This window comes from Poromitra crassiceps (genome assembly GCF_964638095.1).
Source record: "Poromitra crassiceps genome assembly, chromosome: 5".
NCBI lineage: Eukaryota > Metazoa > Chordata > Actinopteri > Beryciformes > Melamphaidae > Poromitra > Poromitra crassiceps.
The window spans coordinates 22,132,527-22,160,188 of NC_139642.1; the positions used below are offsets into that span (position 1 = coordinate 22,132,527).

Here is a 27,662-nt window from a genome sequence, read left to right on the forward strand (position 1 = left end):
TTTTTCAGAGTGAATTTATGAGGTAGGCCTATGGCTGTGGCACGGGAGACCTTGCCCTGAGCAACAACACGGGGCGCAAAGAAATTCTGCATAGCAGCACAATCCGGCCGCCGCTGGCTGAATTCCATAAACCACTGGTGCTGATGTTGAGAAGAGGAGGGGGGAGGAGGGATGGGGAGGGGGCTCCGCACCGCACTGCCCTGCTCCAAGTTGGGATGAGTCAAGCCAGCCTCAGATAGCCAATAGAGCACAGGAAGTAAGACAATTTTGCCTTCAAAATAAAAGCAGCTGGTGCCTTTTTTTCCCTCTTTTCTCCTTATTTTTTTAGCCTATGCATTGGATTGTCCAGAACAATACTGTAATCATCAAAGCACTAGATATTTAAATATGAAGTGAAACTATATGCAAATTAGATAGTAAAGATAATGGGAGTTCTAAGGCAAAGTAGTTGAACTAAACGGTTAAAATGATAAGCAATGACAATGACAATGAAATAAAATAGGAGAATGGAATGAAAATAAAATGAGAAGGAAAGAAACATTGTAGGGACTCAAAGTGAAATTGGGACTGAGCCTTTCCTTCTGTAGGCCTACTTTTGACAACTCCATACTATATGGCATATAGTCTGAAATTACTTAATTTTTTGCTAAATGACAAGAAACTATACTTTTATATATATTTTCTCATTAGACATTTCACTTTGATACTAGATTACTAGATTTGATACTAGATTATCAGGCCGCTACGCAGCCTTCAAATCTAGTTTGGTGGGACTTTGGTCCCTTGTGTTGTTGTTGTTGTGTTTGTAAGGTTTTATATCTGTTTCGGTACCAATATCGATGTGGCGGGTGTCTGTGTTTGTGTGGGGGATGGGGCGGGGGGTGTCTGTGTGCATGTCGGGTTGGCGGGGGTGTGTGGGTGTGGGGGGTGCTGGACTGTCTGTCTGTGGGGGCTGTGGGCTGTATACTATCAATGATAGGGGCACTGTCTGCTGACATCACGAAAGTGACATCGGGCCTGCGGCCTGATATCACTTTCGTGGCACAAAATGTGATGCAAATCATGACTGACACCGCCCGCCCGTCCACCTATTTAGTATAGGATAATAGGGGAGACCAGGGGCAATTGTAACAGGGAGCAACTGCCCGTTTGCTAAGCTCCTCCCTATAACAGCCACTGTCCAATCCTACATTAGCAACCATAACTAGGCACCGCAGCTCAGGAAAACTGCCAAAATCACGCCTTCTTTGGGGTTTGGCATACGAACCAAGGGATTTCATCCGCCATTTATTTTTCCATCTACATTTCGTAAAATGCTTATAAAAATAGTTTTACTTGGTCAAACCAAGCGATTAGCTATATTTACAATCAGGAGGGGAGACCACATAACATTTCACTCAGACCAAAAATGAAAGTTTTCAACATTTTTATGTTTTAGTTTTGGCCAGAGTGAAACGGTCTCTATAGTCTCTCCTGAGACAAGTGAAATATATTTTCTAACTAATTTAAAATAGCAAAAATATAAATATGAAAAAAAATTGAATTTTGCTTTGATTGTATACAATGCCTAATAGAATTCATATAATTAAAAAAAAACAATCTTAAGTAGCATTAATATATACTCCTAGTAATATGATTACTTTGCTTTGAGGAGTACTTTTATTTGAGATACAATGGGTTAATATGATAATATACATTATGCCCCCAGCCATGTTACAATTGCCCCTTATGACTCCTTGACCAAATTCAATATTAGGATATAGTTTTGTTCTTCTCAGTAAAAATATAGCCTATCAATTGTATTATTGATTAGTGCACATCATTATATATTATGTTTCTTATATCAAAGGACGACTGCTGTATTTGAGGTCATCTGTGAGTTATGAGGGGAAAATGTTATAATTGCCCCTAGTCTGGGATGAAGAAGAAGATAAAATGATTACGCTTTTATTTTGATAAACCTGACCGGAGGTGCTACGTTTTATTCTGGTTAGCTTGACACTGGTCCCAAGTTGAGGACAGCTGCCGTGTTGCTGCAGCGTGCCGTGCAGAAGAGCCCTGAGGCAGGCGGGGAGGAGAGAAGCAGCAACTCGTTCTCGTTTGCTTTCCGCTTTGAGAGAGAGAGACGCTCAGACATTTAGTTCTCCTTCTTGGCTGATTTTGAGGGGAAAAGCAAGGCGTTTACTTCATAGGAATATAGGAAAGTGGTGAGAATGGTGCAAGGCGGTGGGAGAGATAGGCAGAGACAGGAGCTCCTCTGACTGATTTGTTCCTCCTTGGATGGATAGAGAGGAGGGCAGATTTTCACCTGAGCCCCTTTGGGAATGAATCAAAGTGCGGATGCGTGCTGAAGGAAATTTCAATTCTAGAGGAAGAATGATTTGCATATCTATTGCTTTTGTCTCCTCTCTGGTGATTTTTCGGGGTTGATCGATTACGCCCCGAGCTTTCAAGGCACATCACTTTCCAATTGATTCCTTTTTTATTAATCCTCCATAGATCTGGTGCCGTGGTTATTCAATCAAAGCTGGTCACAGTTTGAAAGAATAGGTGAAAGAAGTTTCATAGGGCTATGGAAAAGTAGAGCCTCTTGGTCTGTAACCGATTCTAAACTCGAGTCAAGAGAATTCCCCCATCTGATTTGTAATTTGTCTTTTTGACACTTGAGCATGGCCATCAACACGGACGCCGAGTTCGAGAAGTCCAACTTGGGCGAGGGCGGAGGAGGCACACAGCCCGGCGCCGAGTCCCAGGAGACGGAGAAACTTCTGGCGGTGACCACTGAGCCTGGCCCCAACGGCATGAAGATGTCCACCTCCTTCACCGTCAACGTAGGGAGTGACAAGAACCTGGAGGCCGACCAGAATGGCCACGGCGGCCCGCTGAGGTCGGGCTCCGCCGGGCACCTGGCCGCCGCTCCCCTCTCCCCGTCCCGGGTCAGTCTGAGCCGCTCCTCCACCGGGAACGTGGGGGGCGTGCAGGAGACCCCCAAGCCCCGGGACTACCTCATCCTGGTCATCATCTCCTGCTTCTGCCCCGTCTGGCCCGTCAGCATCGTCGCGCTGGTCTATTCTATTATGGTAAGTGTGCGTTTAGGGCTCAGTTAACGATTGTTTTATTGTCGATTTAACTGACGATTATTTTCTCGATTAATCGATTAGTTGTTTGGTGTGGTGTAGCCTATAAAATGCATTAAAATGCCAGAAACTGATGAAAAATGTCGATCGCAAAGCACAAGATACTCCTCAAAATGTCTTGTTTTGTCCACAACCCAAATAAATTCAGTTTACTGTGGAGTAGCCTAAAGAAAACAGAACATAGCCTATTTATTAAGCTGGAATCAGGTCATTAAAAAATAGTACTCAAACGATTAATCAATTATCAAAATAGTTGGCGATTAATTGAATAGTTGACAAATGGATTAGCCAATCAGTCGTTGCAGCTCTAGTGTTTGTGTGTTTGTCTTGTCTTTCTGTTTTGGGTCAGGGGCTCAATTCACTCAACCAACGCCCCTGCATCTTGCTATCACTCTCCACCAACACTTTCAATTGAGGCTAGATTGACTGGATTTCTGGGGCGTTAAGTGGAGCAATGAGGATGACCAACATTCAGCATGACAGTAACCCAATAACCCCCCCCCCCTCCTCCCCAGATGAAGTCAAATTTAACAGTCCTGCTAATTTTTGAGTATCTAACTCGTCTCATTGATGGGTGGTTTTCAGAGAAATAGTTAAAGTCCCCCTAAGGCCTGAAGTCATGTTTTAAGATGTATAACTTTGTATACTTTGGATAATAATTTGTGTCTGATGTGTTTGTTTTTTCCACAAAAAGGTCAATTATCTTGTTAGAATCTACATCTACTCCTTCTCCCCCATTAAATATTCCAGTCTATCTATGCATATGCAAATATATTTAATTTCAAACGTTTTCCTGCTGGACACAAGATGTCTCCTACTTCACTGCAAAGTCCATTCTCAGTGTATGTGCACTGGAGGCTTCAAGTTTCCTGTGTACGTTGGATATTGTGCAGGGGTTGGCTTCCAAACGATTTGTGATGTCAAAAATCATGCTTGTAGAAAATAGAATTTTCATTGAGCACAGATAAACTTTGCACTTTCAGCAGACAAATGTGAAAACAGTCTTCTAGTGGCACATACAGTACATCATTCTACACATCGCCAATCTCAAACATCCAACTGAAGGAACAAGAAGAAAAACATATTTTTGACTGGCATTTAGTAATAATAATAATTTGGAGCAGACTTTATCACATTTGGAAAGAAATTAGATCTATGCTATTATTCCTGAATGATTCCCTATGTGTTTTTTATTCTTTATCTTTGCATTTGAGAATGACAAGATCAGATTTGGACTCGCTTACCTTAGCTTAAAGCTAGTGCATAACTTTTACATAGGCTATAAATGAACACCTGTTATATATTCAAGCCATTGGCAAGCAAGTTCCCACAATGCTGATTAAACCTATTGCGACCAGATAACTGTATTCCACTCTGTATTCCACAGTTTTCAATGTGTTGCACCAGACACTTCCCCCCTGCCTAGCTGGCTAATTTCCAGTTAGACTTCTGCTAAACAGAACAGTGTTGGGCCCATAACTCGATAGATAGAAATCAAGCCATAGGCTATTTGTTGACACATTAACTTATTTAAATGCATTTATAATTACATATTCTATTTGAATGTTTCATCTTATATTATATATTTTTTTTTTAAGTAACTTTCTGGCATCTGACTTTGGTTTATTCACTCTTAATGCTCAATTATGCATTGTAATTTATTTTTCTTCCCCAAAATCACAACTACTAGACTTGGTATCTGAGTCGCTCAGGGTCATTTGGAGCTCTCAGTATATACTCATTTCGTTTTCATATTTTTACACGCACGCGTGCACACACACACACACACACTCACACACACGCACACACAGTAGGCTTATAGAGCTGAGCAGTGACATGACATCTCTTGCCCCGGAAGTGAGTTTCCCATTCATTTTCTCCATAGACATTTTGAAAAAATGTGTCTGTCTCTATGGGGGGGGGGGGGGGGGGGGGTCTGTCTATTATGTTCTCTGAGGGGAGGCTCACTCTCCCACACTTTGAAAAGCCCTGATGTAGGAGAATTTGTATTTTGGTGATAGTTAGACCAAAATACTGCAAAGAAATTACACGAGACATGCAATTGAGACATGATATCATTCTACCACCCAATCAGCACTCTTGACTTCAGTATGTCTGTCGTTAAACCGACCCTCCCCCATCACAATGAACCCCCCTCTCAGTTTCCCTCCAGTGGACAAAACTGGAAATGCTGTATACAGTACATTTTACATGTAATTACTTGAGAATCCCCTGGCTGTGTAAGGTCTTTTCACTGACTGACGAGCTGTGTGCTCCAACCCCCTGCTGAGGCAAACTAAACCTCTTTGCTCAGCACTCAATATCATAATTGTAGAAGTGATAAAGCCTTACTACAACATACTGATTTCATGTCATGTCTTCCCAACAGTGTAGTAGAAACTGCTGACAGGAGAGATTGTGTATCAGGAATTGCTATAAGTTAAATGCGTTTTCAAAGGGTTTCGATTTATTGTAAAAACTGAAATGGAGCACCAGATATAGTTAGATTCAATTGAATTCCACCAACATTTGCTTCCATGATGCCATTTTGCAGAAGCAGACATTTTCCTTAAATTTCACATTTTTCAGTTGTGTGGTGGCATTTTTTGTTACGTATTAGCTTGCAAAGAAACTAAAAATGGAGTCATGCCTATACCATCAAAATGTCTACTTTTGTAGAACAACAATGGATCCACTCGCTCTTTAAGCACTTAAAAAGGCAAAGAACATTGGAAGAAGACGTAATGTGTTGAGCTGCTTCTAGCCAACTCCATCTTCAAGACTCTGAAGGCAGCTGCACTTGAGTATTAAATGGTGTGTGAAGCAGTTAATGGCTGTTTGCATTTGTATTGCTTGTCAACTTTGGAACCAAATGGACCTGCATATATTGACCATTGCTGAATCGTCTGTTGGCATCTGAAACCTGGCAGCAAACTATGCTCCATCAGCAGGTCCTACTGTAGTTTTCAAAAAAATCTGCATATCTTTAGATATGCTATTTTATTGTATACAATATATATACTATTTATTGTGAAATGTTTGTCTGAAAGCAGACAAAATCGCCATGTTGGAGCCAACTCAGAAGAAGTGAGGAATATTTAGTGTGACCGCCCGTCCGTCTGTGGCACATCATCTGCTGTGTGCTCTCCACTATGTTGATGAGACACGAAACTACCGGAGAGAAGGTTGTATAATGAGAGCAAAACAGAAATCTAGATAGGGTCTTGGCAGTCATGTAATTCACTCACTGCATTAAATGCATGTACCAGGAGGAGTCTTTCAGTACCCTCTGTAACAGACATGTCAGCGTATTACGCGTGTCATGCTAGTCGTCGGCAGTGTTGGGGCTAACTCATTACAAAAGTAACATATTACATGTAATATATTACTTTTAGCAGTAACTCAGTAATATAACTTATTACTTATAGGATTTCAGTAATATTTTACCAGTTACTTTGTCAAGTAACTCAAGTTACAAATTGAGTTATTTTGTTTTAATCAAAGCACATAATTAAATAAAGATAGACTAATTTCCTAATCTGTGTGTTTCTATGCAAATAACCACTATAGATGACAATAACAAAGGAAAAGGATTTAGAATTTTGGATTGTTTACACTGACTTCAAGGCGGTTTAAATTATTTTTCTGGATTGTTCCGGGGCGGCGATGTCATTCTGCTACTGCAGTTATTCTGGTGAAAGTAATGCAAAAGTAGTGTAATAAGTAATGAGTTACTCTACACAGACAGTAATATTGTAAAGTAACTTATTACTTTCATTTGAAAGTAATAAGTTACTTTACAATATTACTGTAGTATATTACATTTTGAAAGTAACTTGCCCAACACTGGTCGTCGGTAGTTCCTGCGTGACATTGTGGATTTCAGCACACTTTAGTTCTGATGGTGTACAGCAGCCAACACTCAAACCCACAAGGAACCCGGGCCGCCGAAAGGCAGAGCAGTAAAAGCATTTAGTTGTGTATGATCACTCCAATGGGCAGTAAGACACCAAAACCAAATGTAATATGAAGCAGTATCCTTCAGACAGCCTGAGTCATCATCTTGAACCCACTGACATTCACAACTCACCCTCTGGCTAATGACACGCACTGTGTGTGTGTGTGTGTGTGTGTGTGTGTGTGTGTGTGTGTGTGTGTGAGAGAGAGAGAGGTGGGGCTTTAGGTAGAGGGCAAGGGAGAGAGTGAATGAAGGATGGGGAAACTAGAGCTGGCCACTAACTCAATCGAAGGCGAGAGAAGTCAATTTAGTTTCTGTGCAGAGGGCACATTGCAGCAGTTAGCCAGCTCCATGGCGGCGATCAACATCCTTTCTCTGTCCTGGCGATGCGGAAAGGGGATACGGGCCCGAGCAGAGGAGATCAAAACACCATTGGCTACAGAGGCGGATGGCTGAGAGAGAGAAGCAGCAAATGGCTATAAAGTAGTTCCTATCACTGGATTAGAATGGAATTGAATCAGGTAGCATTGTGATGTCTGCTCTGCTAAGTGCGAGTGAGACGGAGCAACGGAATGGACACAACGGGGGGATTGCCTCACTCAACTGTGAACAAATGTAAACTAATGTGGTTAATACCGTTATGATATAACCGTTGGGTGTGAGTTCACTGCTACGTTGTGACGTTCTCCTTGCCCTTGTGAAACGGATACTTTTGGAAAGTTTGAATGGAAGAAAAGATCCAACTGGTCCAACTCCAGTTCACGTGGTGAGAGCAGATCCCACGCAATGACGTGAAATGAACACAGCGTCTTAAAATGCAAAATACATGTTCTGTGCATGAAAAGTGAGAGAAATATGTTTCTCTACCACAAAAGGAGTTCAATTCCAAATTTGTGATTTCCCCCCCCCCCCCCCATTTGAGTGAAGTTTACATTTTTAGCAAAAGTTGATTTTATTTTATATGTATCACCAATGCCTAACCATAACCATAACCAAAGTTGATTTGGCTGCCTAAACTTCACTTTACCTGTTCACGTGACAAGGGGGTGTACATGGCGAATCCAATTCATGTTATGGTCACATAGGCCTTGAAACTGTATTGAGAGGGAAAGCACTCTAGGCAAAGTATCTATTTATGATCACCAATGCTGCACACAAAAATCAAAGAAATTAGATTAATAACAATTTTTTAATCATATACATGAACCAAAGCAAGCCCCCGTTTAGCCTTGTGAAGCATGACTCAGCATGTCTGTGCACTGGCAGTTGGTGCATTGCTAACAACAGGATGACCAAATGTAGCATCCATCATCATCATCCAGCAGCACTTCTTCAGGCAGCAGCTCCGTCTAGAAGCTGTAGGCGGAAGGAGGCGTGCGGCCACAGGCGCCCCCTGCTGGTGGAGGTTTGCGGCTGGCGGACACAGGAGATGTGCAGCTCAATAGACTACTTGCACAACTCCACTACTTCCTGAAATGAGTAGGGCATCTTGGTTTCCTGTCCTACACTATTGGATGAACTGATTAATGTCAGGTGTGCCTGATCACTGTTGTTGTGACTGCAGCAGTCAGGCACACCTGACATTAATCAGTTCATCCAATAGTGTAGGACAGGAAACCAAGATGACCTACTCATTTCAGGAAGTAGTGGAGTTGTGCAAGTAGTCTATTATGGGGAGTGGAGAGGCAGGGTAATAGGCCTTTATTGCCCAGACCAGCCTATCCCAGTAATGGGACGGCCAAAACTGCAGGACTGTTATTGCGCGCTCGGCAGATTTGCCTGTGAAATATGGGGCTAGCAAGGCTGCTGCTGGATGGATGGCTGTGTCTCCCCTTTGTGCGTGTGCGCGTGCACGTGTGTGTGTGAGAGAGAGAGAGTGTGTCTGTGTGTGTGTGTGCGTGCGCGTACATGTAAATTACATCTTATTAGCGATCTAATACTGCAGCAATAGTGGGGGAGCGCTTCATACTTTTGTAGCCAATTATTCGAACAAAACCTTTGATAAGACTGAGGCCCGGAGGAAAGGTACAGCAGGGATAAGGCTATTATGCTCACTATATCATTTGCAATTATGGCTTGTGCTAATAATTACATTATCAGACCACAGCGGATGAATAGAATAGAATAGAGGCAAAGCTGATACTGCGATGTTGTGGATATGTGAGACTGTGGTCATTTGTATCTACAAGCATGTGTTGAAACTCTGTCTCACACTCTGTTCCCTCCATGTTGTGGAGGGAAGCTGGCGGGGACTTCATGACATTTAAGTAGGCTATCAAATGATTTGCTCTTGTCCCAAGTCTTTTTTTGACACTAATAATGAAACGAGTCATTCCAAGTGAATGTGAAACATGTGCAACCTCTAAGGGCCCATTTCAGACAGTGCTGACGGAGTTCATTGTGGCATCTCCTTAAAAATGTGGTGCTTTTAATGGAGTTAGCTGATGTCTTAAGGATCGGAAGCTGGGAGTTAAAATCACCACAAGCCAGATCGAGTTGCTGGATGCAACTTCACCATGCTAAATATTTTTTCTATCATTACAAAGTGTGTGTTAGCGATTCTTCTCTTGCGTTTTATTGACATTTCACCCATAAATCTCTCAAATTCACGGTTCCTATAGTTTCACGGTTGGTTTTCTCACCACATCCACGTATCTGATTGCAGTTCAACGTCAGAAATGTTTGCTATATGGCATAATGGCTCCTTCCTGCTTAGATAATAGATTGTCGCGCTCTATGTACTTCCTCCAGCTGCACAAGCAAATCTGTTTGAAACTTTATTCTGTCACAATGACTTTGCCATCAGCACGAGCGTGTCCCCATCTCCCAACACATAGCCCATCCAGGCCTGTCTCTGCTGGCACCCATCCAAGACTTACAGCGTTCTAGCTCATAATATCTGCTATGGAAGGACAAGGAGGAAACGGTGTTCATCAAGGGATGAAAGTCAGAATCGGGGTCACAACACACGTGCCTTGTATAATGAGAGTGACCTTGTTTTATATCTTAAACTTCCACAGCATCCCAGCCTCCAACTTTGCGTTGCAACCTGGCTCTAATTGTCTAATGAAACCGAGGGGACTGTGGCCGTCTGTTCGTGCATCTGTCCGTCTGTCACACGCAATATCTCAGACGCCACTGATTGAATTTAGATTAAACTCCGGGGGTGTGATGCATGTCATTGCCCCTGTTTCATTGCATTGATAGACCCAAAGGGGGCGCCGCCAGGTTTGTTTAATTGTTTGTACGTTACGCACAATATGTCGGACGTTGCTGATGTGATTTTGATTAAACTTCGGGGAATGGGTGTATCTCATTGCTCCATCTCAACGGTTCAAATTAGAAGCGATTGCAGTAAGTGAAGGAGCCACAGTTTGATTGTCTGTACGTGGTCATGTACATATTGGACACCAGTGAACAGCACCTCTCCTTCCTCTTGTTTGTCCATGCCGCGTTTACAATTGAACCAGTGCAAATACCTTGAAGTCCAAGTGGTGTGACCGTTCAGCCTTATGGCACTTTAGGCGATGTTTTTGGGGTACCTCAACAACACGGCAAATTGTTTTCTTCAACATGGAAAATGGTCCTACCCCTAACCCTACGCCACCCATAAACCCCCCAGGCACTCCCCGTACTCACCCCTTGAACCCTGACTCTCTACGACCTTCCTAGCTACAGCCACTCAAACCACGACTCTACGACCTTCCTAGCTACAGCCACTCAAACCACGACTCTACGACCTTCCTAGCTACAGCCTCTATTCCCTAGCCCCGCCCCTTACACCCACATCATCACCCTAGCCACTCCCCCTACCCACCCGTCAAATTCCAACTCTGGCCTACCTATCCCTATTCCCTATTCTAGCCCCACCCCCTTCACTAAGCGTCCGTGAGTGAGTGAGTGAGTGAGTGAGTGAGTAGATCTATAATCATATGCCAGTTTGTTTTGACAAAGACATTATAATTTGGCAAAATGCTCTAATTTAGTAGTGGTGTTCTGTGAGTCTACAAAGATCCACTTGGTCATTTGTGTCTTGAATTTCAGACGAAACCTTTGAAAAGCCACATCTCCTGGGGTGGATTATGTGGACAACAGTGACTCAGTATGGATGATGTCTGAATTTTAATGTTTCAGATTATGTTGTGTTTATGAGGTTACTGTATCAGGTTTATAGAGGACATACATTTCATAGCTCAAACAGTGTAAATGCTAGCCTGGGTAAACCATGGAGGCTGGGTTTACCATGTAAATGGTGTCATGATAATATGTGATACTTGTGATCAGATACAATGTTGAGAAGTTTAGAATTAAAGTGGAGCTTTATGAGAAATGGCAGAGATAAAAATGTCAAAGGAAGCAGTTGCCACTGAATTTATGCATGGATATATCGACATTTAAAAATTATGGAAATCATATCAGCATGAGCAGCAGCTCTTTTTTTTTTTATCAGCTACCGTTATTGAGTGCTCGGCAGTTTGGATGGTGTGTCCAGTGCACAGGTTGACCAAGATATAAACAACAACCGTCAAAATATATGGACCGTAGTAGTTTACAGCTCCAAGAGTAAAAATCATGGGTCTGACAGCTCGGATCATCTGACCGCATGGAATAGTTTGCAAACTGAATATTAAATCCAACAGAAGTATACTGTATATGGATGGAGTGCTAAAAGCGCTATATATAATTTAGCAAGTAACCGTATAATTCACAGTGTAACCTTATATACATGTACCTTCACATAGGCTATATGAAGTTAAAACCGTCTCTTGAAATTAGAAAAAGACCCCAGAAAACCAAATAAAAATAAAAATCTGTTGAATACACTCCTAAAGGACAAATATAGTATAAAATGAAATTTTTACAATAGAAGTTTTCGGTACCGGTAGAAGCAACATTAAGCAGACAGTGGCATGAATAAGCTGTTATATATACTGTAAATGTTGAAACTAAATTATTTGACGCACCAATCTGCTATACAGTGTTCCCACCCACCAGGCTGCACCTTTCTTCCATTATTAATGACAGGACGCTGAGAGAAAGCCAGCACTTACACACTTACCCCCCCACCCCCGCTTAACCCCACCCCCGCTGTTGCTGAACTGAGTGGGAACAGCCGCATGAACTAGGGCAATGTGTGTGTGCGCACACACGTGTGTGTGTGTGTGTGTGTGTGTGTATGTTTGGTGTGTACGCTGGCTGCACACTAAACACTGGACGAGACACTTTCATTGCAACAGGGTAGAATTCCCCATTCAGAAAACAAATATGACCAGGCGTGCCTTTCCCTGTGAATCAATACAGGCATTACTCAGCGACAGTGAAGGGTCCCACCTATTAACCACACACACATACGCACATACGCACACACACACACACATCGCTTTGCTTGTCAGTCCCTGAAGCACATCAAGCAGGGATGTACACGTAAAACAAGGATACAAGCATATCTTTAGCCTGCATGTCTTACTTATCTTCCATCTGATAGATGGAACATCCACTGAAACAGTCTTGAAAGGATCTTCTCGCTGTAAGCAACTTCAGGCTAACTAGACAGTGAAAGGATCTTCTCCCTGTAAACAGCTTCAGCCTAACTAGGCAGTGAAAGGATCTTCTCCCTGTAAACAGCTTGTAAATGGTAAATGGCCTGCATTTATATAGCGCTTTTATCCATCGGGAGCAAGGAGGGTTAAGTGTCTTGCCCAGGGACACAACGACAGCAGCTGGGGGGGAGCGGGGATCGAACCGCCAACCCTTGCGTCATTGGCCGACCCGCTCTACCTCCTGAGCTAAAGCCGCCCCACAAGTAACCGTATAATTCACCCACAGCTTCAGCCTAACTAGGCAGTGAAAGGATCTTCTCGCTGTAAACAGCTTCAGCCTAACTAGGCAGTGTTTTTGAAAGGATCTTCTCGCTGTAAGCAGCTTCAGGCTAACTAGGCAGTGTTTTTGAAAGGATCTTCTCGCTGTAAGCAGCTTCAGCCTAACTAGGCAGTGTTTTTGAAAGGATCTTCTCCCTGTAAACAGCTTCAGCCTAACTAGGCAGTGAAAGGATCTTCTCCCTGTAAACAGCTTCAGCCTAACTAGGCAGTGAAAGGATCTTCTCCCTGTAAACAGCTTCAGGCTAACTAGGCAGTGTTTTTGAAAGGATCTTCTCGCTGTAAACAGCTTCAGCCTAACTAGGCAGTGTTTTTGAAAGGATCTTCTCGCTGTAAGCAGCTTCAGGCTAACTAGGCAGTGTTTTTGAAAGGATCTTCTCGCTGTAAGCAGCTTCAGCCTAACTACTAGGCAGTGTTTTTGAAAGGATCTTCTCCCTGTAAGCAGCTTCAGCCTAACTAGGCAGTGTTTTTGAAAGGGGCTCCCATTGATTGAAGGTGCTGATGTGGCTTTTCTCTGTGATGTGAGTCCAGATCAATACCAGCTCCACTGGGACACTGCTTCTACCAGAGCCTCACATTGCGGCACTGAGAAGCTGAAGTGTGCGTGTGCGTGTGCGTGCGCGTGCGCGTGTGTGTGTGTGTGTGTGTGTGTGTGTGTGTGTGTGTGTGTGTGTGTGTGTGTGTGTGTGTGTGTGTGTGTGTGTGTGTGTGTGTGTGTGTGTGCGTGCGTGCGTGCGTGCGTGCGTGTGTGAGAGAGACACTGCATGCCATGACGAGATATTTTATGTGACAGAAAATCAAGTGAATTATTTTGCTCTGCAAAGACTTACATACAAATTATTCCACTGTCCTAGACCTTTAAGGGCATATAGGATACTCTGTCGATATCAATCCTACATCCAAATCACGTATTACTAATATTCCTATAATAAATGAATAGAGGTCATATTAACTGACACAGACTGCAAATCCAGTTATCACTTTCAACAAGAACACTTTTAGACTTTCAAAACAATATCAGAGTATGAATGCACTTATTGTTTATTTGAAGAGGTTCAAAGCGTCGCCCAGGGTTACACCGTCCCCACCCGTCTTCCCCAAGTGCACTGTGGCAGACAGAGAGGCTCATGGGGGAGAAAGGGTGAAGTAACGACCCGGGGGAATAGAGGGAGGGGAGGGACATACTGTAAGGAGAGAGAGGGCTTCTCTCTCTCTCCCTCTGCAGTGTAATCTTATCTTCTACTGACTCTGGCACACATGAACTGTTAAGGCTTGGACCTTCTTTTCACTGAGAGTGTTGCACCTCATCTTCCCTTATGTAACTCTTTGTAATTGAGCCTCTCCGTCTGGTTGCTTGAGCTCAATTTTTCTTTTCTAACATTGTGAAATTCAAACCACATTTAGCAAGGTGTGCGTAGCAAATGATTGAATGTTTGATGCTCAATTCAAAACTGTTGAACGGGCCTTAATACACGTAGGTCGTTGCTGGTTTCGTTGGTATAATATAGAGTTGTTGTGTTCCACATGGGGTTAAGAATTTCTTTGACTAGCATTTGGTAGCTTTACTGAGAGAAGTGCTCTAAGGTGAGTGAGAGATCCATTTCCTAATACACTACATGGCCATGGCTAGTTCAGCACCATGGACAGCACCTAAAGTTCAAGCAGTTGAAAAAAGTGAATGATGGCAGCTACACAGGCGTATCCCATGCCTTCATGACATGAGTTTGAATCAAGGAGGCAGGCTTTCTTGTTCGCTTCGAGGCCAATGTGGAAGTACTAAAAAGTGCAGTTTCTCAAATGGCCACTTGAGGCTGGCTGCAAAAGTGAGTCAGTCCCCATTCACCTCCATGTTAAAATACCTGTTTACAGGTTTACAGCATAAATAAACATGTTAACACAAACAGCCTGGTAAAAAAAAGGCTTTTGGTCTGTAATGTAAATCCAGGTTACAGCACCTGGCTGGCTCACTGCGCCCAGACAGCGGCCTGAACATCATGAATAGCAATATTTCTGAAATGCGAGTTATTATAACAAGCCAATTACATGGCCTATGCCCATCTACATTATATAGAGATATAGCGATTTTATTTTGATTTTTGCATGCTTATTTGCGCAGATATTAACATTATCAAATCAAATCAAATCACACGTTTTGGGCATCGAGCATCAAAATAATGGTATTGAAGCCTAGGCTTCCTCCAAGCATTTTAGTTGTTTAGGACTATAGAGAGATCTGTTTTTTGCAATTGATTTCTTTGCACGTATGTGTGTGTGTGTGTGTGTGTGCGTGCGTGTGTGCGTGTGTGTGTGTGTGTGCGTGCGTGCATGTGTGTGTGTGCGTGTGTGTGTGTGTGTGTGTGCGCGCGTGTGTGTGTGTGTGTGCGTGCGTGCGTGCGTGCGTGCGTGCGTGCGTGTGTGTGTGTGTGTGTGTGTGCGTGCGTGCGTGTGTGCGTGCGTGTGTGTGCGTGTGTGTGCGTGCGTATAACAAAGTGACTCCCGGGATCAAAGCGAATGGGAAGATCGTGACATCAGCCATGTATGATTTGTCATTTAAAGCGTCTCGGCCAAGAAAGCAATGCACAAGGTCAAGGGATTCCTATCCATCATAACTCTCTCTCTCTCTCTCTCTCTCTCTCTCTCTCACACACTCACACACACACACACACACACACACACACTCACACACATCATCCTGTCCTCTGACATAAAGCAATATACATACAGCAGTAAGTTGATGTGCAACCTCTTCACGCTGCTGCATTCATCTGCTCAGTCCAATAGGCTTTTGCATGTCACATCCTTCCATCAATCCCAAATGTGCTGTCCTGAAACGGACGAGACCCTGTTCACAGCTGAGAATGAATGAACGTTGATCAAATTCATATTCTACCTTAAGGGACTGTACGGCAGCTACAGAACTACAGCCGCTCTGCAGGTGTCGTTTCCCCTTTAAAACACTTTGGCTGTCCATTAATGGAGAAGCAGCTGATAAATATTTCAAAGTGCTGCCAGAGAGAATCAAGCTCTTCTACTGTATGCTGGAAGGAACGGTCTCAGGGCGATGTGAGGGAGAACCATGAAGGAACGATCTCAGCTCAGGGCGATGTGAGGGAGGACCATGAAGGAACGATCTCAGCTCAGGGCGATGTGAGGGAGGACCATGAAGGAACGATCTCAGCTCAGGGCGATGTGAGGGAGAACCATGAAGGAACGGTCTCAGGGCGATGTGAGGGAGAACCATGAAGGAACGATCTCAGCTCAGGGCGATGTGAGGGAGGACCATGAAGGAACGATCTCAGCTCAGGGCGATGTGAGGGAGAACCATGAAGGAACGATCTCAGCTCAGGGCGATGTGAGGGAGAACCATGAAGGAACGGTCTCAGGGCGATGTGAGGGAGAACCATGGTGTTGTAACTGTTTCAGGTCAAGTACAAAGGTACCTTATGCCTGAGATTTGGGTTTGGGGATGGTGTCGATGTGTAGGATGGTGAAACATCTGTTGTTATTGTAACACTCGTCTCCAACATGTCCACGGGCCTGGTGCCCAGTTGCACAAAGCACCTAAGATTTCCCTTAGAGTCCGAGTTAAGGTGTCCATAAAGTAGAATCGGCTGCACAAAACACCCCTTAAATCTTCTCCATAAGGTTAAACATTTGAAGAAAAACATAAGCACAAGATTTAAGGGTGTTTTGTGCAGCCGATTCTATTTCATGGGCACCTTAACTCGGACTCTAAGGAAAATCTTAACCTAAGGTGCTTTGTGCAACCGGGCCTTGGCCCTTTAGCTGACTGGATATGCCGGATGCCTGGAGTGCATCGAATCCCGCTTGAACGCTACATTATCATTGGTTCGTTATTTTTAGGGGTGATTGAGATTGAGAAATGCATTTATGGAGTTTGCGTTAATTCAGTCACAACCCATCAGGCTGGACAAGGTGGTCCATTTATTCAGCAATCAGTGTATGTGGTTCTTACTTTTTCATGTACCGTAACCTTTATTTAACCAGGAAAGTCACATTGAGATTAAAAATCTCTTTTTAAAGAGTGACCTGACCAAGACAGGCAGCAGCACAAAGGAATACAAAGTTTCAAACAAAACAACAACAAATTACACAAATTTCACTAAACAAGCAAGTAGAATTGCTAAAAGAAGTAATTTAGCAGCGCAAATTAAAATATGGACAGACTATTGAGTCTATTGAGTTTAAATGCATCAAGTGGAACAGGTCATTTTGCAGCATGTTCCAAGCAGAAGGAGCAGTGTATCTAAAGGCCCTTTTCCCCCATTTCTGTACTTGCCACAAACTGCTGTTGACAGGCTGTGCTGCTACCCCCTTCTCCACCCCAGCTTCCTTCATTCAATATGTTTGTGATGGCATGTTTCTGTGGGTTCTTCTTGAAATGATGCATATATCACATGATATGTGTCTGCTGGATTCAGTTCTGTCAACCCCTGGGACGTTTGATTGTGCTGAATCACCTGATACAGCTGTGTAACATGGGTTTTAAGTTCATGATGAGAGTGTTCCTGGCTGAATACTGTACCTATAGAATTGTACTTTTGCATATAATATCTGTTTTCCTGCAGGGAGTTTTAATTCTGTGCTTTTATAACTGCATGATGTTGAGGTGGTTGTTAGATCCTGACTGCACTCCTCTTTAAGGAGAATACCAGTTGGTTTCTTTACTCAGTTATTACTTAAAGAGCAACCAAGAGCCCCCTGTTCATTCACAGAACTTCCTGGTCCAAATGATGTCATAACATAATGATGTCATTTGGAGCAGTTTTGCCATGGTGTCATTATTACTGTCACTATAACTATCATTATCATTATCGTTATTGCATAATAATGTTATTTAAGCAAAAGTATATAGCTTGTTGATGCACATTGGAGGAGAAAAAGGTATTTCAACGAACGAAGCAGCACTTGTATCAAAATACCTGTGATGTTAAGATTGCATGCTGGAGTAAAAGTGTGGCTGTAAAGCATTTACTCAAAATTAATGTTAATGTTACAATAAGGATTTTATTTTGAAAGCCTTAAAGTGGATGACCTACTTACATTCTGGCTGACTTGACGCCTGACGCTCGTGCACTAAATGGGGGAGAGACACTTCTTTCCGTCGGCATATTCTGTCATTTGGGTTCCACTGGACATGATGTAAAGACATTTTAAAGTAATTAACTGTAAAGAAAGTCGAATTTCAGCCTGTGGGAATAAGTGACTGGGAAAGGGGTGGCAAATACATTAAACCGTAAGCAGGAGAAATAATGCTTTGAAACTCCCTCTGCAATTTATATTGCATGCCATTCACAGCTGATGCGTTAATCACCTGGGTTGCTTCAAGGGTTTCTCAGCTAAACTGATCGGCTTGGTCACTTTTAGACCCAAGAAAAAAGCAGTAGTTTGTGGATACTAGTGGTTTTTTTTGGCCAATCTAAAAATGGCTTAATTCTCCTGTGTGTGTGTGTGTGTGTGTGTGTGTGTGTGTGTGTGTGTGTGTGTGTGTGTGTGTGTGTGTGTGTGTGTGTGTGTGTGTGTGTGTGTGTGTGTGTGTGTGTGTGTGTGTGTGTGTGTGTGTGTGTGCGCGCCTCCTTTCCAGTCCAGAAACAGTCTGCAGGCAGGGGATATGGACGGGGCCAAGAGGCTGGGTCGCCTGGCTCGCCTGCTCAGCATCGTCTCCATCATCCTGGGCCTGGTCATCATCATAGTCTACGTCTCTGTCTCAGGTACACACAAACAAACACAACGTCACCATCATAGTCTACGTCTCTGTCTCAGGTACACACAAACAAACACAACGTCATCATCATAGTCTACGTCTCTGTCTCAGGTACACAAACAAACACAACGTCATCATCATAGTCTACGTCTCTGTCTCAGGTACACAAACAAACACAATGTCATCATCATAGTCTACGTCTCTGTCTCAGGTACACAAACAAACACAATGTCATCATCATAGTCTACGTCTCTGTCTCAGGTACACAAACAAACACAACGTCATCATCATAGTCTACGTCTCTGTCTCAGGTACACAAACAAACACAACGTCATCATCATAGTCTACGTCTCTGTCTCAGGTACACAAACAAACACAACGTCACTATCATAGTCTACGTCTCTGTCTCAGGTACACAAACAAACACAACGTCATCATCATAGTCTACGTCTCTGTCTCAGGTACACACAAACAAACAACGTCACTATCATAGTCTACATCTCTGTCTCAGGTACACAAACAAACACAACGTCACCATCATAGTCTACGTCTCTGTCTCAGGTACACAAACAAACACAACGTCACCATCATAGTCTACGTCTCTGTCTCAGGTACACAAACAAACACAACGTCACCATCATAGTCTACATCTCTGTCTCAGGTGTACACAAACAAACACAACGTCACTATCATAGTCTACGTCTCTGTCTCAGGTACACACACAAACACGTCACCATCATAGTCTACGTCTCTGTCTCAGGTACACACACAAACACGTCACCATCATAGTCTACGTCTCTGTCTCAGGTACACAAACAAACACAACGTCATCATCATAGTCTACGTCTCTGTCTCAGGTACACAAACAAACACAACGTCACCATCATAGTCTACGTCTCTGTCTCAGGTACACACAAACATACACAACGTCATCATCATAGTCTACGTCTCTGTCTCAGGTACACAAACAAACACAACGTCATCATCATAGTCTACGTCTCTGTCTCAGGTACACAAACACAACGTCACCATCATAGTCTACGTCTCTGTCTCAGGTACACAAACAAACACAACGTCATCATCATAGTCTACGTCTCTGTCTCAGGTACACAAACAAACACAACGTCATCATCATAGTCTACGTCTCTGTCTCAGGTACACAAACAAACACAACGTCATCATCATAGTCTACGTCTCTGTCTCAGGTACACAAACAAACACAACGTCATCATCATAGTCTACGTCTCTGTCTCAGGTACACAAACAAACACAACGTCATCATCATAGTCTACGTCTCTGTCTCAGGTACACAAACAAACACAATGTCACCATCATAGTCTACGTCTCTGTCTCAGGTACACACAAACATACACAATGTCACCATCATAGTCTACGTCTCTGTCTCAGGTACACAAACAAACACAACGTCATCATCATAGTCTACGTCTCTGTCTCAGGTACACAAACACAATGTCACCATCATAGTCTACGTCTCTGTCTCAGGTACACAAACACAACGTCACCATCATAGTCTACGTCTCTGTCTCAGGTACACAAACAAACACAACGTCATCATCATAGTCTACGTCTCTGTCTCAGGTACACAAACACAACGTCATCATCATAGTCTACGTCTCTGTCTCAGGTACACAAACAAACACAACGTCATCATCATAGTCTACGTCTCTGTCTCAGGTACACACAAACAAACACAACGTCATCATCATAGTCTATGTATCTGTCTCAGGTACACAAACAAACACAACGTCATCATCATAGTCTACGTCTCTGTCTCAGGTACACAAACACAACGTCATCATCATAGTCTACGTCTCTGTCTCAGGTACACACAAACAAACACAACGTCATCATCATAGTCTATGTATCTGTCTCAGGTACACAAACAAACACAACGTCATCATCATAGTCTACGTCTCTTCTTATAGTAGTGACATATGAGATTTTATCAGATTTTCTTTAAAGACTGAGGCCAAATTAAACTCAGCGGATGAGATCTGCACGCCACAACTGTGGAGACTCAGTGCTCCAGTTTTGATGTTGTGATCGTTGGTTTAAAAGGCCCCAAATGTATTTAGCACCAGTGGCTCCTGCATTACATTATTGGCATTCATGGGGAAGCTAAGCAGGTCTGGCTGCCTGTGGATACTCCTTGGATGGGAGACTGGAAGTGGTGTTGAACGGACCAGTAGGTGGTGCTCTTCCCTCTGGTCTCATGAATAATCTCCCCATTGCCGAGACATGGACTCTGTGAGTGAGCACCGTCCTTAAGGACATTAAATGAGGTCCTGACTCTCTGTGATCATTAAAGATCCCATCGCCACTCTTCCCAAGAGTAGGGGTGTAACCCCGGTGCCCTGGGGGGTGTAACCCCGGTGCCCTGAGGGGTGTAACCCCGGTGCCCTGGGGGGTGTAACCCCGGTGCCCTGGGGCGTGTAACCCTGGCTCAATTCCCACACAGGCCTTCCTTCCATCACCTAATCATCACTCATTACTTAATTGCCACATTCAGTCCTCAACTCTCCACCGTGATAGCTGATGTGTGGTGAGCCTTCTGGTGCAAACTGGCTGCCGTGCATCACCTGCTGGTGGTTGAGTTGACTCCCCCCCCCCGCCCCTGATATGTGAAGCGCTTTGTGTATCTAGAAAGGCACTTTATAAATGCAATCATCCATCCATACTCAACCGCTTATACAGGATTAGGTCGCAGAGGTAGCAGTTCCAGCAGGGGACCCCAAACTTGCCTTTAGCTGGCCACATTAGTCAGCTCATGACTGGGCGATCAAGAGGCGTTCCCAGAGGCCACCATGGAGATATCATCTCTCCACCTAGCCCTCGGTCTCCTCCCTGCTGGACGTGCCTGGAACACCTCCCTCCCGATTATTATTATATATATTGTTTAATCAAATGAGGGCCAATGTAAGCATGCACTGTATGTAGAAAATATGGCCTGTTGCTGCCAATGTATTTTCACTATAAGAAGGATAAGATCACAAAGTGATGTATGGTGTCACAGTGTATGTGTGCATGAGCATGGTCAGTAGACACACACAGTGTACAACAACAACATATTCTGCACTACCATTACTGGGTGATATATGATACCATCACGCAACCATGAGATGTGTGCACTTGTGCGTCCCAACTCAGCACATTTACAAGCTCTGTGTGTGTGTGTGTGTGTGTGTGTGTGTGTGTGTGTGTGTGATTGATTTAGTACTGCAGCGATTGTAGTGGGCTGACTGTGCGGCAAGCAGAATTGCCCTGCTGCTCAAAGCCCTTAACACTGGGTATACCAGCCAAACTAGTGGAGGAATGGACTTGGTTGTAAGTGTAATGGTCTGTCTCTCTTTCTGACCCCCTCCTCCCCTCCCCTCCCCATCTCTCTTTTACAGTAACCCAGTGACCTGGGGGGGAAAGAGTTGTGAAAGCCAAACCATGGATACACCAAGAAAAAACAACAAACCGGTTTTGTCCATAAAAAAAATCCTAACCCTATGCCATATTGTAATTACATCAAAAACCACCCTCAGAAAGCAAAAAAGAAAAAAGAAAAAAGCTTATAGGAGGACTAGTAGGTATTGTAGCAAATAAACAAATGAAACAAAAAAGATACAGAGATGCATGCAGTAGACTCCAGTAACATTTGCTTGACATAAATAAAGAAAACCGGATGTAAAATTGTTCAGGGAAGCAGGGAAGACCAGTGGTGGTGGTGGTTGTGGGGTGGGGGGGGAGGTGGGGGTGGGGGGGGGGACGTCTCTCTTTGGAATAACGGACTTCTTAAAATAAAGCAGATGATCTAAAAATGAATGACTTTTTCTATGTCAGGAAGGGGGCAAAACGGACTCTGGATTTGGACTTCAAACAGCTGCATTATAACCCTCATAATATTCCCTGTTGAAACACTTGCATTCAAAGCATATATACAACTACAGCTATATTTGAAATATGGATATATGGAAATATATATATATAGATGTACATTTTATAAACTGTTTGTATGCTGAGTGGTGCTGGGTTTGTAAAGACTGTCGCGATGGCTGCTTTGTCAGCACCTGGATTATCAGAGGAAATTCCAAGGATTTATGAAGGGGGCAGGGAAACACATTGTTTTTTTGAATTTGTGTTATTTATTTTATATCATTCTTTTGGACTAAAAAAAAAAGAAAAAAGAAAAATGAGACCAAGTGCATGCCTGAATGTAGATAACCAAAGTTGACCATTTGGTTGGACTATCATCACTATTCTTATTGAGGAGTCAGAGAGACTAATAGCGAGCACATGGAAGAGTGTATATTCTGTGGGGGAGTCCAGCCACCTTCGGATGCGTGTGGGTAGGCAGATCCTTGCCTTGTTTTGGGAGGAGCCCGACTATAATGATGTGCATGCCCACCCTCCCCCCATCTTTCAATTCCTTCCATTCCTTATTACCTTCCCCCCGACCAGACTTTGTGGCTGCCACTCCTTTACTTCTGTCTCTCCCCCTTTCTCTCCCTCTTTCAATCTCACACCCACACACACACACTCCCTTCTCCATCCCATCTACCCTTTCTAATCCTTAACATCCTTACATTATAATGTTAAGACTGTTATATGTCATCGTTTCACTGAATGTACTTTCCACCCCTTGTATTGGTATGAGATGTATTTATATGGCAAAAATATATTATGCAATATGTAGGCATGCTACTGGCCAAACAGGCCGACCAGATCGTTTATTTAGTCATTGTAATATTGCTGCGGTGATCCTCATGTACAAAGGAATATGACTTTTGAGTTTGCCCGAGATATTGGCAGCATTGAAAGGACCTGTCTTTACATTACAAGAAGGAATAGATTGTATTTGTCACATTGTCAGAGGGAAAAGTCACTGTATTCTGTCCCCTGCGGCTCCACAGGACTGTTCTATTGACACACGACAGGCTTATGCTACAAATATAATTATGTTAAGTCATTGTAAGCATTATTTTCAAGCCACATATTTAATTTAGGCATACGTTTTCTTTTTGTGCAATCGAAATCAGGAATAATTTAGACATTAATATTATGTCCCCTTAAAGTGAAAAACAAACTTGAGTGATAGTATTTCATTGGGTGCGGGTATGTTTTGTTAAGGGCTCGTAGGTTAATAGGAGAAACAGCAGCTAACCTTTTTCTCAGAGATCAGAAGATCTGGCAAGTTCTGAAGATCATCTACATCAGGCTGAAGAATGGATGCAATCTGCTAACTACTACTACAATATGGCACAATGTTCTGTGCAAAATGGCTTTTTATCAATTTTATTCTAAGGCTTTGGCCATCTTGGTCAAATCACAATTGTACATAAAGGTTATATTGTTAAATCTTTATCCAAACATCTGAAAGCAGCGAAATCCAAAGATTTTCCACAATGTTTACTACCAAACTAAAGAAAATATTACATTTCATTTATTACTGAAATGACAACATACCCATAATTGTGCTTACACAGCTAATCTCTTTTTACAAGACACACAGCTGGAGTGTTGAAGATCACACTTTTCCATCTCTGAATCTGGTGGTCTGGAGCACAAAGCCTAGCCTATAAGCACTGCACTGTCAGTAAAACAGTTCAAACCTTCAGTTCATTCTTAAATTCTACTGTATCCCTTTCTTTTCCAAAAATATGTGTGTGCCAGCTTTCCATCTCTGATGTGTACATTTTTGCATGTCTGGAATAAATGTTACCATGCATGGTCCAAGTTTTGCCTTTTGCTGATCTGTGTGGGGGGAAGTCTAAGTCTCGCAGTGCCAGCCGTAGATGATATCTACCTCCGTCGCTGGAAGCTTGATGACGTCGAAGGTGGGTCTGACCACGTGAGACAACGTGTGGGGTCATGCTGACAGCTTGTAAATGGTAAATGGCCTGCATTTATATAGCGCTTTTATCCAAAGTGCTTTACAATCAGTAGATAGTCTACATTCACCCATTCATACACCGATGGCGAAGGCTGCCACGCAGGGTGCCTGCACACCATCGGGAGCAAGGAGGGTTGGGTGTCTTGCCCAAGGACACAGCGACGGCAGCTGGGAGGGAGCGGGGATCGAACCGCCAACCCTTGCGTCATTGGCCGACCCGCTCTACCTCCTGAGCTAAAGCCGCCCCTAGTCTTGTGTTGCCTGACATGAGTTTAGGGCGTCGGCTACAGACGGCTCATCTGTGCACTTTGTCAACTGGTGCCAAAACGACGGTGCATTTCATCCAAAGGTGCAGTATGCTCATGGGCAGGGAAAGAGGGAGAGAAGCTTACCAAGCAGTTTCTACAACTTATCTCACACATGCAGAAAGCAGGTCCTGCGACACACTTGTACCATGAAGCACACACAGCTCCATTTTTCATGCACTTGCCAGCTACGATTGTGAATAATACATGGCCCAGGAAAAGGATGACCTGGCAAATGTTGCACTTCCATCAGAAGCTGCCCCCCCACACCTGCCTATAGCAGTGGACTGATGCCAATCCTGACCGCAGCACTACACTGAAACACAAGAGGATACAGACCATCACACAGAATAATGATGACACTCCATTCACAGTTTACTCCTGACCCCACATCGCATTGTCTTTATCCCACAGATTGAATAACATGGGTTCCTGCGCAAGTATGGAAAGTAAGGAATTTGATTTGAGTATTTTCCAGGTCTGGAAAGGTATGGAAAAAAGAAGAGAGAGTATGGAAAAATATTTGCTAACAGACTGTTTTCTATTGTGACTTATCTGACTATTCATTTTTCTAAATAATAAAATTCTCAATTTAGACAAAATAAATTGATAATACAAGCAAGTGTTTTATCATGGCATCAGAATGTAACATAGCCTACATGTTAACAGTAGGATTTTAAAACAATTTAAATTAGTTACATAATAAACGTCTAGCTGTATTGAGCTATAGGCTACATTGTAACATGCCATTTTGTTGTGTTCAAAAGATTTACCGGTAATCTGAAATCTAAAATGTTTTTGCACTAATGATTTAATCTTTCCAATCTTTCCAATCTTTCTTTCTTACCAGGTTTGTTCTATTCAAAAGAATATGTAACGTTGCTGTTTGCACTGTTAAAAGAAAATGTAATGAGTATGCGAAGTTGCATTACCGGTAGGCTATATCAAAATACCGTTTGCACTACTGTTTATTGTTTTGTTTTTTTAAATACAGCTGTTTTAGCCTATTAAGAATAAGAAACTTCTGTTTTATGATGCCCAAATAAAATTCTTGAATGATAATCTAGGAATAGGCTACATGCAAAAATGCAAAAACAGGTCAAATTCAGGTTTGCTTGTCTTACTAATAATGGGTGACAGCCCCCCGGACCGCCCCCCGACCATTCCTTATTTCCATTTCAAGAAGTTGGCAACCCTAACGTGAACCGTGATATTACACGGCCGGATTCCAGTAGGAGCTTTACCGTCAGTGACCTATCAGTATGGCTGAAGCAGAAATTAAGTGTACGCTTATCCCACATGGATAGGACCGGGCAGCAGCGAGACCTTCCAGCTCAAGGGCGGACGTGGGAACGAAGTACTGAAGGGCGGTCAGAGAAGCAGTCCTCCGCAGCTTGCCCCTACTGACAGAGGACATGTTTCCACGCAGAGAGGCTCCGTGACAGATCAACATCAACGTTGGGGCCCTTGTAAGTTCTGTGACAGCCGCAAGCACACTATCAGCACCTGTCCAAAGATAACAGGACTGTCCCTTGAGCAACTAGAAGGTTAGATACGGCCAATGGGAGATGCTTCCGCTGTGCTGGGCCCCACCGTAGTAGAGAGTGCGATCTGAAGAAAGTCTGTAGCGTCTGTAGGCGGCAACACCTACGTATTGCATTACCTCAACTTTAAACCACTACGGGTAGCAAACCAACTCTCTGTGCCACCAGGTCAGAGTTCTTAAGACTGGTTTTCACAGCGGTTTTGACTCTTTCCTCTGGTTGTTGCCATTCAAAACTGACTAAGGCTCAAATCCACTGACCTCAAAGGTGACTTAGCCCTCAATGCTGCTGGGCAGCAAGTGGAGCCAGAATCAAACCGTGTCTCGACAACTCCATCGCACCACCAGCTCCCCTTCACCCTCAAATCTATTCTCTGAGCTCTTTTCTCTCTTTCTTCTAGCTGTCACCATTCAAAACTGACTGAGGCTTGAACCCACAACCTCAATATTGCTGGGCAGCAGTCAAATTCTCTGAGCCACAGGGTCACACTTCGTACAACAGGTTTTTTTCAGAGCATTTCACTCAATCCTCTGGCTGTTGCTGTTCAAAGCATAGGTTAGTATAGCATAGGCTAGTTGCATTGCATTGTGTAGCTGTAAAAAGACAGACTTTGTGTTTGGCAGAAGTTACTGCAGTGCGACCCATCTTAGTGTGAGTATCCAGTGCTTTAGTTCTGCTTTGGTGGTCTTCAGCCTTGACAAGGTTGTCTGAAATATTCAGGAGCTCAACACATCCATATCTGGGCCAAGCTTAGACTTCAGCACACAGTTCTTCTCCAAAAGGAACTGAACTATTAGAGGAAGGATGACAGTGAGTAGCCCGACTGGAGAGAAAAGGTTAAACAGACACAATTCTCCAACATAAAACAATACTTCTTTTGACGTACAGTGATAAGAGCAAAGGTTTAATCTAGCCTCATTTCTCAGAACCAAGAAAGGGGACTAGAAATTGAGCGCGCTCCTTTCTAGCGTCCCTCGCTGGCTCACCCGCTGAACTGGCAGCACTCATTTGTACCGTGCCTGCTCGCCCACTCCGTGCCTGCTCGCCCACCCGTCGGTTTGCCCTCGAGGTTTCGCCCACTTTGTGGGCTCACAGACACAGCTTGGCCACTGCGTGACCGCGACCTCGCCCCGCAGCTCGCCCACTGTGTGGCCTCACTCGCTCTACTGGAAGCGCAGTTGAGCAATTGTCGCTGCGTAACCGCCGAGTTATATTAGT

General features: G+C 43.5%; 1 protein-coding gene across 1 annotated transcript; it reads left to right on the forward strand.

Moving 5' to 3' along the window:
• Positions 1–2,669: 2,669 nt before the first annotated feature.
• trarg1a (trafficking regulator of GLUT4 (SLC2A4) 1a) lies at positions 2,670–22,381 on the forward strand (the record flags this gene model as incomplete). Its single annotated transcript, XM_083637982.1, has 3 exons — positions 2,670–3,080; positions 18,577–18,703; positions 22,110–22,381. The coding sequence occupies 3 exons, from the start codon at positions 2,670–2,672 to the stop codon at positions 22,118–22,120; spliced, it is 549 nt and encodes a 182-aa protein (XP_083494108.1). The 3' UTR covers positions 22,121–22,381.
• Between the last annotated feature and the right edge of the window lie 5,281 nt (positions 22,382–27,662).